Source organism: Triturus cristatus, chromosome 9 (assembly GCF_964204655.1).
Source record: "Triturus cristatus chromosome 9, aTriCri1.1, whole genome shotgun sequence".
In the NCBI taxonomy this organism is placed as follows: domain Eukaryota; kingdom Metazoa; phylum Chordata; class Amphibia; order Caudata; family Salamandridae; genus Triturus; species Triturus cristatus.
The window spans coordinates 34,919,283-34,934,647 of record NC_140592.1 but is presented as its reverse complement, the minus strand read 5'-3'; the positions used below and the strand labels follow the sequence as shown (position 1 = coordinate 34,934,647).

At 49.5% G+C, this 15,365-nt stretch overlaps 1 protein-coding gene across 2 annotated transcripts in view; it reads right to left on the bottom strand.

Moving 5' to 3' along the window:
• LOC146797320 (laminin subunit beta-2-like) overlaps positions 1 to 15,365 on the bottom strand; it is a 342,744-nt gene that overhangs the window by 114,213 nt on the left and 213,166 nt on the right. For both annotated transcript variants that reach the window (XM_085624322.1, XM_085624321.1), the window contains exon 14: positions 2,887 to 3,022. In XM_085624322.1, the coding sequence (XP_085480448.1) occupies positions 2,887 to 3,022 (136 nt within the window). The remainder of the gene's footprint in view (positions 1 to 2,886; positions 3,023 to 15,365) is intronic.

Below are 15,365 nucleotides of genomic sequence, written 5' to 3'. Positions count from 1 at the left end.
CATATCTCGAAGCCGCCGCTTGACGCCCATGAAACCCAGTCTCTGCTTCTGGACCGCCTGCGTGAAGTCAGGATAGAAGTTCACCTCCATGTTGTCCAGCTTAAGCGGCCCCTGCAGTCTAGAAGCTTGTAAAATCGCATCCCTGTCCCGAAAGTTGAAGATACGGGCAATAAGAGGCCGCGGGGGAGCTCCGACCTTCGGCTTGCCGCCAGGAACTCTATGGGCCCTCTCCACCGCAAAGAATTTACTCAATCCTCGAGGCTGCAGATGATTAGAGATCAGATCCTCCACAAAGAGATCCGCTGCCGAATCCTCCAGTCCCTCAGGCACCCCGATAATGCGAACGTTGTTCCTCCGGGCCCTACTCTTGGAATCCTCCAGTCGCCGATCCGTGAGCGCACTGGCCTGCCGGAGCCGACGTACCTCCGTCTGGAGGGCTGCCACCTCAGTCGTGAGGCCCGACGCGGTATGGGCCAAAGAGTCAACCCTATCATTTGTCTTGGAGAGATCTGCTCTAACGAGGTTGACATCGAGGAGAACCGCATCGAGTTTGTGCGCCAGGGTGTCAAATTGTTGACCCACCGAGGTCTTCATCTCCGCTATGGCGCCCATGACGTCCTGCAAAGTCAGATCCGTTGGCAAATCCGGGGCATCCGCGGGGCACTCAGGAGACTTATGCGACCCGCCGGGAGAACCTTTTGGTAGGGTGTAGCGATCCATAATGTTGACTTGAAGTGCGGCGCCACGCCGGGTCGATTTGGCCTTCAGCCGATCTCCATCCTGCTTCGTGGCCATTGTCCTGTATCCCGTACCCCCACGAGTCATGCAGCGGGGAACGAACAATCGAGGCCGAGGACCCCAGAGGTCACCTCAGGAAGGCGGAGCAGGTCCCCGCAGGCAGGCAGGGTCCCCCAGCGAGGCAACCACCACACAAAGAAACGCCGTGATCCCACTCGCGATGACGGCAAGGGGACTCAAAAGCGAAAGTGAAAGTGTGGGGTACGCGACTCGCCAGGCTCGTCCCGCCGTTGTTATTCACTTCTCCACTGGATCACCCCCCAACTCAAGTCCGGGGTCAGGAGAGGAGCAGGCCGCAAACTTTCAATCGATGCCCATCACGGCACACGGGGTCCGATTCAAAAACGGAAAACGGGTACCACCTCGGCTCAGGTTCACCGACACAGTCCCCTCAACCGAATCAGGATGAAGACAGGATAGACGTAGGAGGTCGCGGAGGTCCTCGGGAGCCTCGCACCTACGCGGCCATCTTGGTTGCGCGCTAGGCTCCTCCCCGCTTTAGCAGTTTCTTGAGGGTTAATGGGTGTGATGGGTCTCATCTGGCCGTGGACCTTTTTTAATGGCATGGGAGGGCCACTGTGCTGGAGTCTTCTTCAGAGAGGGTTTCAAATGTGCTTCACATGGAATCATCCACAGAAACACGGAGTCAGCCAACGCTTTCATACATATGTGCATTATGTATGTAGAATCAAGCATTGTGTAGAGTCAGCCATTCTTCATATAGAGCGTATAATGGCTGATTAGAAGTTGGATATTGTACATATTATACCTGTTTATTGTATGCAACATTGTGCATATAGCATCGATCACTGAAGTCACCATTGCTTACGTGAAGACCGCTATTACTTACATGAAGTTGCCATTGCTTACTTGATGTCGCCACTGCTTACATGAAGTCGGCCATTGTTTATATGAAGTCAGCATTGCTAATATGATGCAGCCATTGCTTAAGTGAAATTGGGTATTACTAACATGAAGTCCGCAATGCTTACATGAAGTCGGTTATTACATACATTAAATCGCTTATTACATACATTAAATCGCCATTGCTTACATGAAGTCGCCATTGCTTACAAGAAGTTGCTATTGCTTATATGAAGTCACCATTGCTTATATGAAGTCGCCATTGCTTACTTGGTCTCCACTGCTTACACAAAGTCAGCTATTGATGGTAGAAAGTTGGCAATTGCTTACATGAAGTTGGCCATTACTTATATGAACTCACTGTTGCTTACGTGAAGACTGCTATTGCTTACATGAAGTCAGAAATGCTTATATGAAGTTGGGTATTACTTATATGAACTCACTGTTGCTTACGTGAAGACGGCTATTGCTTACATGAAGTCAGAAATTCTTACATGAAGTTGGCTATTACATACATTAATTTACCATTGCATACATGAAGTCGGCCATTGCTTATATAAAGCCGGCAATTGCTTACATGCAGTTGGACATTACTTACATGAAGTCACCATTGCTTACGTGAAGACGGATATTACTTCTATGAATTCCACCATTGCTTATATTAAGTTGGCAATTGCCTACATGAAGTCTGCCATTGCTTTTTTCAAGTTGACCATGGTTTATATAGCGTTGTTCACTGTCTCACAGCACCAGGCATTGCCTAGGGCTTAGTGTTCTTTATATAGTGTCAGCTACTGCTTACACTCACACGTGCGACCATCGTTTGTATGGTAATCAACTGAATATAAAGAATCAGACATTGTTTACTGTCAGCCATTCTTCATACAGAACCTGTGAATACTTACATGGAATTAGTCAGCTCTTATATAGAGAGTGTGCCACTGTTTATATGGATTAAACTATGGGTGTAACAAGAGCCATTGTTTTTGTGGTATCAGCCACAATCCTATGAAGGCTGCCAAGTTTATACATGATCCTATAGAGTTAGCTATGGTCAGTCGTTTTTTGATCACACAAGTTGAAAGGAACAAGGGTGGCCATTATAGTTAGCAGTTGTTGGTGTCCAATGAAAGGTAACGTTCGAACACTTAAGTGTCCTAAGTCAGGCCTGTTGAGGTACCGGCTATCCCCCCATCCTGTGACCCTTTTGTATGTTCTCAATACCTGTCGTAGCAGCGCTAACTCCGCCTCGTACGTGTAGTGGTCCAGATTAATATGGTAGTGTCCAGACTTCACTTGGTTGCACTGTCTTCCCACCATGTTACTGCGGCACCTGCATTGGCCACTTTCAGTAGCACACCTGTCATGATAGATAGAGAGAGAGAAGCAACAGCAGTTACAGCATCTCTGCCCAAGAAAGCCTGTCGAGCATCCTTATCTCATAGGTCCTTTTGGGCATAAGTAGACTGGCCGAGGGGTTCGCAGGGTGTGTAACACCAGCCTAGTGCCTCTGGAAGGAAGGGGGGTTTGAGTGAGTCAGTCACCGAAATGAAGTGCATGTTACTGACACAAGAATGAATTTACAAGTACAGTAACTTTCTACTGCAAATCAAACTACATTGACAACGTCAATAGGCCTGACTCTTTTGTAGTGAAAACCTTCAGGTGCTGAGTATGAGGATGTGTTCCCTGTATAGTTCTGTAAGATTGTGGGTATGAAGAATAAAAAGGTAGTTATTTTTGGCATTCCTAATAGAGTCGACAATGACGTACATGCTCAAAGACACTATTTTTTGTAGTAAAGGCTATTTAAAAGGAATATAATTGTCATTATTGTTTCTACAATGATTTGTATTATTATATTATGATTAGTAGTAGTAGTAATTAAAGAAATAATAAAATGTATAAATGCATAAATACATATTTATTATTAATAATAGTAACCACGAACGAGTCTAGATCCTGACTCCTATCTCTCTTTCCTGAGCATCCAAATGGCTTCAAGATGGCTCTTCGGCTGGGGGCTACTATACCTTTAATGAACAGTTCATGCCCTAGTCAAGAGGGATGTCCTCGTGTAATAGGGTGGGTACAGCCAGTGCTGCTATGATTATTAACATTGCTGTCACTTCCTGGAAGTCTCAGCAAAGAGCCCAAGGATTAAAGGATCATGGAATCAGAAACGTCCCTTTAATTCTCCTACTCCCAGCTATATGCCAAATGCCATGTGTTTTTTGGCATTACCACGTGCCTGTTCTCAGAGTGATACCTGCTGTCCAGTGTGAGAAGCTGGCTTGGTATATGGTGTACACTTATGTAAGTGGGCACCTTGCACCAATCCAGACAACCCTTATGGTGATTTTACTGGTCTTAGACAACCTTAGAAAGCTCTCTAAATGGTAGCTGTGGAGATCAGCCTTCAGGCTTAGTCCAGAAGGAGTGTAAAGCAGCTTGTTTCACCTGAACATAATCTTGTAGTTATTGATTAAGTGAAAAAGAACCACACAGTGTATTTATAAAAATATGTATTTATTATAAGACACTAACTAACACAAACAGATATCCGCCTAGGGATGTCGAGAAGAGTGACATCTTAGTTCAACCGATTTATAACATCTTTCCTTCCTGCCAGTTAGATCACCAGGGGGCCAAAATAGCTCCTGCCAAATCATTTGGTTGCTATGGAGGGGGGGGACATTAGTTTGATATCATGGAATGTGGCAGGGCTAGACTCCAAATTCGGAGACGAGAGATGGATTAAGTTTATAACCTCATACAAGATCATATGTTTACAGGAGACATGGGAGACAGAAAAAAAAATTCTGCCAGGTTATAAGACATTTTTCCACCCAAGAGAAGGGTCACCTTCTGGCCCTGCAAAAGGAGGTCTAATTATTTTTATAGCGCTAGACTGTTGTGCTTCAATAAACTAGCTGAAAAGAGACTCTAGAGTGGTACAGGGGCTTAAGATAGCGGTGGGGAGAAGGCTGCAGTTTATCCTAATACATTTTTTTTTCATTCTCTTTTTTTTTTTTAAACAATTTTTATTGATAAAGAAAAAGTGCATTGGTTCCAAAATATAGAGACATAGTAAGCGTTCAGCATGAAGAAAACACAACATAAGCATCAAATTAATGTACACTGCCAGCAAGGTGCCATGCCCGAGGGACACTACCAGAGGAGCCGTAAGTGTAGTCACAGTCGCAGTGAGCGTTATGAAATGTGTTTTGAGGTCTTGACATCAATCCACCTGTTCCGGCGCAGGAGCTGGGGGTCCATCGTCTATCATGAGGCGGGACATTATTGCTTGCCTGTCTCGCCTCATTTCCACTGTAGGGGAGATGCATATGTCCCCCCGGTATTTGTTCCACTGTCCCCATTTTTGATCCCATTTCCTGGGGCATCCCCTACCCTTGAAAAACGTTTTTTCAGCTAGCATTGCACAGTCCATGTCCTTTGCCCAATCCGATAACAGTGGACTCGAACCTTGTCCCCATTTCTGTGCGATATTACGCTTCGCAATCATCCACCCCATTGCGGCCCATGCCTGCTCCATCTGGGGAGGTCGGTAGCCTCCCGTATGTTGAGGAGGCAGAGTCTGGGAGAGGGACGTAGGGGTTTGTCACCCGCTCTGGTGAGTTGGCATGTCACCCCCTCCCAATAGTGTTGTATGTGTGGGCATTCCCATAATATGTGTAGGAAGGTGCCGGTTTGGTTGCAATTTCGAAGGCAGAGCTGGTCTGGTCGTCTCCCATGTCGGAATAGTAACTTAGCATCAAAATATGTCCGGTGGAGTATTTTTAGCTGTACAAGGCGGAGACGCACAGGGATGGCTACCTCTTTCAGAGAGGCCAGGGCGTCTCTCCAGTCTCCGTCTTCCATAGCTCCAAATTCAGATTCCCAGTTAGTACGTAATTTAATCATAGGATCAGTCCAATTGTTTACCAATTTTTTATATGTGAGGGAGAAGGCCTTGCGCTCCATTGGATCTAATAATAGCCTATCCTCCAAAGGGGATGAGTCAGGGAGCGGGGTTCCTGTCGGCAGGGCCGCAGAGATGGCATGCCTAATTTGGAGATAGCGAAACGTCTCTGAGGGCTCCAGGCGGTACTTGACCTGGAGGTCGGAGAACGTGGCCAGTTTCCCCTTCACCCACAGGTCCCCCACCGTAGAAATTCCTATGGTGTCCCACTTATCGAACCCGGGGCATTGACTGAGACAGCCCAGAATACTTGGCTCCCAAAGCGGAGTAGCCTTCATGAGGCGATTGTGCCACCCCAGTTTTCGCGTGATTGCGTGCCATGTTTCAACTGTGCGCGCTATGGGGCCCGTCAGGTTGAGCCTGCGGGGGTTGGTATACAGTGCCCTGTTGTATCCCCCATGACCCATGAGCCAGAGATCTGTTCGGAAATTGGGATCCGTGTGCGGCCCGAATGCCCAGCTATTGATCGCTGTCAATTGGGATGCCTGGTAATAGAGCCGCATATCCGGCAAACCAATCCCCCCGTCGTACCACCCCATGGTGAGTTTATTCATGGCAATCCGAGGTGGCCGCACCCCCCCCCAAGTAAACCACGCACCGCACCGTCGATCTGGGCAAAGTATGAGTCTGGGACCGGGTATGGAGTATTTTGGAGTACATAGAGAAAGCGCGGGAGCGCGAGCATTCTAAACAGGGACGCTCGGCCCAAGAGAGTGAGAGGGAGAGAGCAACATTGTTGGACGTCTGATTTGAGGCATTGGAGCGGCACCAAGAGGTTTCGCTCGTAAAAGGTTTTTGTGTCTGTGGTGACAAATATGCCCAGATACTGGAAGCCATGAGTGGCCACTGGTATCTCGTACCCCCGAGGACTGGACGGTGGCTCACCCCAAATTACATACATCTGGGATTTGGACCACTTTATCTGGTATCCAGAGTGCACTCCAAAAATATGGAATATGTGCAGTACTCTTCGCAATGAACACACCGGGGAGGCCAAATAGAGGAGGATTTCGTCCACATATAGGGAAATGCGGTCCTCGTGTTCCTGAGTCCATTTGAATCCCCGCACCTCGGTGTCACCTCTGATCCAGACTCCAACGTCAGGGCAAAGAGAAGTGGGGAAAGTGGGCACCCCTGCCTCGTTCCCCGATGGAGGGAGAATGTGTCAGAGCGGTGATTGTTAACCGTGACATATGCAGTGGGTTGAGAATAAAGCAGCTTAATCCAGCCAATCAACCGTGGACCAAATCCTACACGTGTCAGCACGGCGAAGAGGAAGTCCCATTCGATGGTGTCGAACTTCATTGTGGCATCAAGGGACAACAGGATTGCTTCCTCTTCTATGGTACTCACTCTCCCCAGGGCGCCATGTACTCGCCGGAGGTTCCTAGCAGTGTCTCTACCGGGCATAAAGCCGGACTGATCTGGGTGAATGAGCTCAGTGATGAGAGGGAGGAGTCGATTGGCCAGGAGCTTGGCCAGGATTTTGGCTTCTGCTGTGAGCAGGGATATTGGGCGGTACCATTTGCATTCGTCCGCAGGTTTGTGTATGACTACTATGGCCACCATGCGAATCTCCTCAGGGAGGAGCCCTGACTGGTAGCACTCATTATATAGACCTAGAAGATGGGGCACTAATTTGGCGGCCATGGGCTTGAAGAGTCCGATGGGGTGCCGTTGGGGCCCATTGCCTTACCGGAGCGTACCCCCAGTATGGCTTTTTGTATCTCTGTCACCGTGATGTCTGCCTCTAGGGCCCCCCTATCCTCCGGGGTGAGGCATGTCATTGGAATTGTGGCCAGAAGGTCCGCCTACCGCGGAGCCTGGGAGGTATCCGGGACCCTATAAACGTCCTCAAAATAGGAGGCAAACTCGTTAGCAATGTCCTAAGGATCAGTAAAGAGATCTTTATCGGGACCCTTGAGTGCTTGGACCCACCGAGTCGATTGCTCTTTACGTTCCAGACATGCCAAAAGCTTGCCGGTGCGCTCGCCCTGTTCATAGATTAGATGCCTGGTGGCCAGGGAACACATCGTGGCCTCCTCCAATAGGAGCTGTCTATAGTCCAGTTTTTTTTTTTTGTGCTCATCTGCCACACAGGTTTCAATATGCAATCTTATAGGTTTACACACATTGTGCTGCCACAGTTACTATGACTGGTTGGGGCAGTAGTGGAACGGAGAGCTCACCCCTCAGCAGTAATGTTTCAACCAGTAGTGATCGCTAATATAAAACCAGCTAAGGAACTAATAATAGCACCTGGAAACGGCTATCCCCAGAATGGGATGGATGGCTTAATCATTGGACCTGGGGGGGAAAAAAACAAACAAAAAAAAAAAAAAACAGATACTCAATGGACCCAATTCAGAAGATGCCAAAAGGATCTTTTATCCGGATTACCGGTTCTAGCCAGGTCCAACTTAGAGACCAGCAGAGTAGAAGCATACCAGTCATTGACAGAAGGAGATGAAGAGTCCTTCCACTTCCTGCATATCTCCCTCCTGGCGAGCAGTATGGCATAAAAGATACGCTTTTTTGCCAAGGAAGGGACCCCTTGATAACAACCAAATATTACTGATGTAAGGTCCAGGGTAGCGTTAACACCAACAGAAAGTGAAAGAGTATTATTAATGGCTTCCCAGAATGAGGACAAATGCGGGCACTCAAAAAACATATGAATGTCGGAAGCAGCCACCAAACCACACTTCGCGCAAGCCACACTACTCCCCACAGTAAATTTGGAGAGACGAAGGGGTGAATAGTATGCTCGATGAATGGTGAAAATATGGTTCCTGCGTAACCATGCAGGTTTGACAATGTCCCACAACAACGTACAAGATGAATTCCAAAGATGTTGTAGATCGGGATTGGTGACATGCAAAGACCAAAGCTCCTCTGGCAATGAAAATATTCGATCCATTTCCTCCAGGATTAGATTGTACCACAGAGAAATTTCCTTCTTGGCAGGCAGTTTATCTGCCAAAAGCGTTATAAGATAACTATACGCACCCAAGGGATATTTACCACCATGTGGAGGTTGAACAGAATATGCACGGGCCCAACTCGATATTTGAAGATACTTAAACCTGGAGAAGTTTGGACCAATTTTAGTGCAAAGATATTCCCAGGGTAATAAGTCCCCGTCAACAAATAGGTCACCCCACTCCACCAGTCCAGCTTCTCTCATAGAAATAGCTAGTGCATCCCCCAACCAAGATGGACCGCCAGGGAGATCCCACAGCGGTGTCCTGCTTCCATAGTACCCGACTTTAATGGCTTTAGACATCTGAGCCCATATTCTAGCCATACCCCATAACATTTTCAATTTAATTTTTTTGAAAAACTTGGGGTTTCCAAATTTAAAAAGAAACCCTGACTGGCTTACCCCTTCTACATCCAATAACCTAGAATAAGTGGACCCCACTCCATAACCTACTGGACTCTTTAATAGGATCCTAGCGTGAGATAGCTGAAAGGCCCAGGCATAAGCCTGGAGGTCAGGGGCAGCGAGTCCACCTTTTTCAATAATTTGGCGGACATGGGCTTGAAGAGTTCGATGGGGTGCCGTTGGGGCCCATTGCCTTACCGGAGTGTACCCCCAGTATGGCTTTTTGTATCTCTGTCACTGTGATGTCCGCCTCTAGGACCCCCCTATCCTCCGGGGTGAGGCATGTCATTGGAATTGTGGCCAGAAGGTCCGCCCACCGCGGAGCCTGGGAGGTATCCGGGCCCTATAAACGTCCTCAAAATAGGAGGCAAACTCGTTAGGATCATGGGCTTTCGAGAGTTCCTCTTCCAAGGCCATCATGTCGGTTTCTAGGTCGACCACCCTTCAGGAGCGCTCTGCTCGGTGGCCCAACGTCAAGGACAATGCTCTGCCCTTAAGCACCGCCCCATACGCCCCCCACAGCGTCACAGCCGAGGTTACAGACCCAACGTTCTCTTCGAAGTAATAATCGGTGTCCTGCAGGAGGGGCTCCCTAAAGTGAGGTATTTTAAGTGCCCATGGCTGTATCTTAATAGTGCCCGAGCGCCCGGGCCGTGGCAGAACAATGCGTGTTGTCAGGTGTGAGTGGTCAGATATTCCCCTCGCTAAACATCGGGCCTCATGGAAGTAGTGTAAGTCCTGAGCGTGGGTGAACATATAATCAATTCGGGATAGACTGCCATGTGCTCCTGAATGAAAGGTGTAGTGAGTGTGTGCTGAGTTAAACCACCTCCATACGTCAACCACCCCGAGAGCATTAACGAATTCCCGGAGCTGCGAGCCTCGCGGTGGGTCAACACGGGGTGGGAGATGATCGCACTTGCCGTCCATTGTTAGGTTAAAGTCAACTCCCAGTAGTAATGTACCCACTGGGAGATCCAGTAATAGTGCCCCAACGTCCCTTAGTCTCAATTGTTGTAGCCCTGGGGGGGCGTAGACGGAGACTATATTAAGGGTGAGCCCTTCCCATGTGCCCGAGACAGCGACGAACCTGCCCAAAGTGTCGATCCATGTGTTGTGCGTGATAAACGGGCAACCCCTCCAGAGGAGTACCCCCACCCCCCTGGAACCCGAGGAGAACCCTGAGTGCACCACCATATTGTAGCCTTTCCTGTTAAAGGCCATGCATGAGTTTCCGACCAAGTGAGTTTCTTGTAGCATTATCAAGTCGAGTTCCTGCCGCTTAACATAGCGTAGGACAATGTCCCTCTTGACCCTGTCCCCCTGCCCATTTACATTCCAAGTGACTACTCTAAGTCCTGTCCCCGGTGCCAGCTGTCCTTTTCGATGAGGGAAGTATCAAATCGGATGTGTCTGCCTGGAGGCGACCGTGGGGGACCCCCCTCCAGGTATTGCACCAGCAAACAAGGTGTACCGGGCATCGTTCATTGCGACCCCAGGAACAGCTGAATACAGGAAGATGTGTGATCGAACATGCCAAAAATCGTAGTTCACCAATGCAAGAAACATAGTAAACATAAGGAACAACCCCCCCCTCCCCACCCTCCCAGTCCCCCCACTGCCTCCCTGCCTAGCAAGCCTACAACTGCCCGCTGCCCCCCAACTAGCAGAGGGCCTGTCGCCCACCCTAATCAACAACGGGAACCTGGGCAACCCCACTCCCCAAGAACATTTATCTAAACTCCGAAAAATCAGCCCCGACCTCCAGACCCACATGGGCTCAACTGATGCAATATTCTGTACTAGGGGCCCAGGCTGCTTTGTAAATGCTAAAGCACGTATCAACAGTAATGTCAAAAGTACAAAATCAGTGGCAGACAGGGGCTCACGCCCAGCTACTCGTACCTAAATTAACCCAATCAATGCCATATCGGGACCCAACTGGACTGGAGGAGTCAGTGTGCCATTAATCAGGCCCCAGTCGCAAAGCAGTGGTCATAGTCACCCCTCGGGTCCCTGAGAGTCCAAATCCGAGTGCGGCGGGGAACGCCGTTTCTGTCGTCAATTGCCAGGTCCGGTCGTCGTAGGTGGAGACTTGAGTGGTTTCTTGCCCACAGTGCGCCAACCGTCCAGCCAGTCTCAAGCGTCCTCCGGGCGTGTAAAAAAACATATTTTCCCTCGGATTCCACTCGGAGCTTAGCTGGAAACATCATAGCATATTTGACCTCATGCTCTCTGAGAGCTCGTTTCACCTCCAAAAAGCTACGCCTTTGTTTCTGGACTCTCAGCGTGAAATCTGGGAAGAATGTGACCCAGCTGATTTCAATTGTCACTGGAGGGGCCACCCTAGCGGTCTAAAGGATCACGTCGCGGTCTCGAAAGTTGAATACACGAGCCAGGAGCGGCCGGGGGGAGCCCCGGACTTAGGTCTCCCCCCAGGTACCCGATGTGCCTGTTCGATGGAAAAGCACTTGGACAGGCCACGTGGCTGAAGCTTTTTCAGGATAAGGTCCTCTACGAAGAGATCTGCGGCCTGCCCCTCCGCCCGTTCCGGTATACCAACAATGCGAACGTTATTACGCCTCATCCTACCTTCGTAGTCATCAAGTTGTAGGGCCATGGCCTCGTGGGACGGGCGGAGCTCCGAGACCTGTTTTTTCAAAAGGGTTGTGTCAGACTCTAGTTCAGTCGATTTGGTTTCAACTACGCTCACTCGCTCCGCCATCCATCGCATGTCCTCCCTGATCAGGGTCACCTCAGTGGCGACTGTGTTGATACAGGTCTCTAGGAAGGCGCACACCGCTGTGATCGCCGTGAGTAAGTCCTTATTTGTGGGCTCTGCCTTGTCACTCGAGGCCACGGCCACTTCACGATCTTCGCCCTGCTGCTTTTGCCATACAAACTTCTCCAGTTTGGTCTGAGCCGTCGATCTCCCACTGCGGCCCGTCGCCATTTTGTCTTCCCCAGGGGGCCACAAGGGGGGAACCAGTTGCACCCACTACTCACCGCCGCATGCGGTGAATCCCTCCACCCGGCCTGTAGGGTTTGGCGGGTGCAACTCCACTCGATTATCAGTAGGAGAGTCTGCGGGGTTCGCCCGGCCGCTGCTGGGGGCCGAGAGCTGTGTCTCGTGTCCGGGGTAAGTTACGGCGCCGCTGGACAGCCACGGGGATGTGGGTGAGGGGGGGTGGAAGCCGGGGCAAAGAGAAGGGGGAGTCCACAGCGCAGCCACAGGGCGCTCCCACTCTACAACGGATATCACGCAGCCCACGTCCACACCCACCCCTCCTCGTGGGCAAACGTGGCCGTCCGCTGGTGAACTCTCCCCTGAGCGAGAGGGGAACAGGATTGACAGAGGTCCCCGGTGTGTCCGCCACAGGTGGGGGGGTTCTCACCTCATTCTGGGCCCCTGGGCCGGGCACGCTGTTCCCCAAAGTCTGCTGTGTGCCTGGGGGGGTGTCCGATCCCGTGGTCATCCACTGTCTGTGCAGGCGCTGGGTGAACCTTACTGGTCCGCAGGTCTGCTTGCCCCCTTCACAATGAGCCCTCTGGGATGATCGCCTCAGCCGGGACAAGTCGCGGAGCCCTTGACGCCAATTTCGGAGCCCCGGTACACTTGCAGCTGGTACTCACTGGGGCTCACAATTGATCTTTGCGCTCCCCCCGCTGGTCCCTCCGCGGTCCAGAACTTGCGGGCTGCCGGTCCGCCACTTGTGTTGGCACTCGACTCCCACCTGCAAGGTAGGCCCGATCCAGGCCGCAACTGTGGCCTCGCGTTGCAGTGTCGCCCCGAGCGGCCTTCCTGGTCTCTGGCTCGGCTCTGGCGGTGCGGACCAGCCCCGGGTGTTGCTGAATTTAGCCCCCACCAATGTCGCTCAAAATTCGTCCAGTGATGGAGCACACTCTACTGGACGTCTCCGGCCCCTCAGGAGCTGGATTCGGCCAGGGCGGATAGTGCTGGTCGGATAGTAATGGGAGTGGCGCAGCGGTGCTCAGCTACACTGCGGCCATTCCTGTCGGCGGTTAGCCACGCCCCCCATCCTAATATATTTTTATAACGCAAAAAATAAGACACATGGTTCCCCAAGTTTGATGGAGCTCTCTGGGTTCCTTGAGTCATTACAGGCTGATGACTTTCCTCAGGAAAATCTTGTGCTGCTTGGTGACTTTAATTGTCATCTATGCCCAGACATCGGTCAAAGTACCAGGGACACCCCGAAGTGCCAGGCTTCAGAAGTATGGCACTTGGAGCACTCCCCAGAGGGCCGCGAGTTAAATGCACTTTTAAACACGTATGACATGATGTTTACCCTGCAAAATACACCTAGGCCCCCTAGTAGTATGCATCCACCTTCCTACAAAGGAAGGGGCCATGCCACAATTATTGATTATATTTTTGTTTCATCATCTATGAACTACATTATACAGCCCTCTAGGATTTTGGATAGTCCCTTTAGCGATCATAACCCGGTGACTATGGGGTTTGGTGCACAACATTCGGAGAAAGCACAGGACACAAGGGGGACGGGGGCTTGGACGCCGCCGGACTAGGGGAGGCGACTGCGGTGGTCACAGGTGGATACTATTGCTCTTAACAGTTTCCCTTTTAATTTAAAACAAGAAGAGATCATGAAGTGCCTTGAATCATCTCCCCCAGACAAGGACGTCATTAGTTCCTTTGTCGATATTGCACAGACAGTGGCGGGTTTGTTTACTGTGCCGACTGCCCCAGTATATTTGGATAACCCGAGATGGTTTGACAGTGGGTGTTCTAAGGCGCTGAGGAATCTAAAACTAGCATTGAAAGAGTTACCGCTCAATAAACTCACGGTAGCTACTTGCCTTAAAAACTATAAATGTGCGCTAAAAGATCGGAGGCTATTATTACAGAACCAAGCCTGGGAAGAGCTGGTGCAAGCAAGTGATTCGAAGGATAGCACCCTGTTCTGGAAGGTCATTAACAGTCCTTGTTTCTCAGATCCAGATAAACCAAGAACGGTTCATCATATAACCCGGGATCAATGGAAGGCACGCTCTCAGATGGTTTATAATCATAAAGAAGGAGAAGAAGACACTGCTGATCTGGTGCTTTTGAAATGTGTCGATCAGATTAACTTCCTCTTGGATGAGGTTATAATAGCTATTGAGGGATTGTCACAGAACAAGGCCCCTGGCCCAGATGGGATCCCTCCTGACCTGCTATGGAACAATGTAGACGTCTGGGCCCCGATTCTGACTAGGGTTTTAAATGCAGCAGCACGGACAGAAATGCCTCAGTCGTGGTCTTTCGCTATTATTGTCCCCATCTTTAAGACGGGTGACAGGGACGACCCACAGTGCTACCGTCCCATATCCTTGTTAGACTTTACTGTCAAGGTTATGGGTAGAGTGTTATTAAATAGGTTATCAGATTGGGCGGAGAGGAATGGAATCATCTCTGATGTCCAATATGGTTTCAGAACAGGCAAATCAACAGTTGGTCAATGTCTGAATCTTTACCTGTTAATTTCAAAATACTCAATTGCCAAAGCAGGTTCTATCTATTTGGGGTTTATGGACCTTACCGCGGCGTTTGACAGAGGGAACTGCAGTAAAATGTGGGTTCTACTAGAGGAGATAGGCGTAGAGCGTGTAATTATAAATGTACTAATGTCCTTATATACCAATACATCAGCTAACTGACAACTTTAGATGCTCAAGAGGAGTGCGTCAAGGGAGCATCCTCGCCCCCTTTTTGTTTACACTGTACATAAATGGGTTAGAATCTCATCTGATTGCACGCAGATACCCTGAGAGTAGGCTCCAGACCAGTACCAGTCCTGCTATATGCGGACGATGCGGTACTTATTGCACGAACACCCAGGGCATTGCAGGCGTTAAATGATGGGTTTGTCGACTTCATGATTACTTTGGATTTATCACCCAATTTTAATAAATCATATGTTATGGAATTAGGGTGCTGGTGCACTAGCACAAAATCCTATAAGGCAGGCACTGCTAGCCTAGCTAAGGTCCCGACTTTTGCTTATCTGGGTGTTTAATTTGACAACAAAATTAATTGGAATAAGCAGGAGGAAAAGGCAAAGGTCATGAATAATGCCCTGGGAGCCATCGCAAATTAGGCCCATAGGTTAGGCACATGGTCCCCGGAGCTGATTTTAAAATTATATCATCATTTTGTATATCCAAGGCCTTGTACAGGAGCGAGATTTGGGGCTATAAGACAATTGATAAGCTACAAATCATTCAAAATACGGATTTTAAAAGTGCTGCAGGGGACATCCGTCTACTCTGTACATGACTAGCTGGGGTCAAATATATTAGCGATTTAGT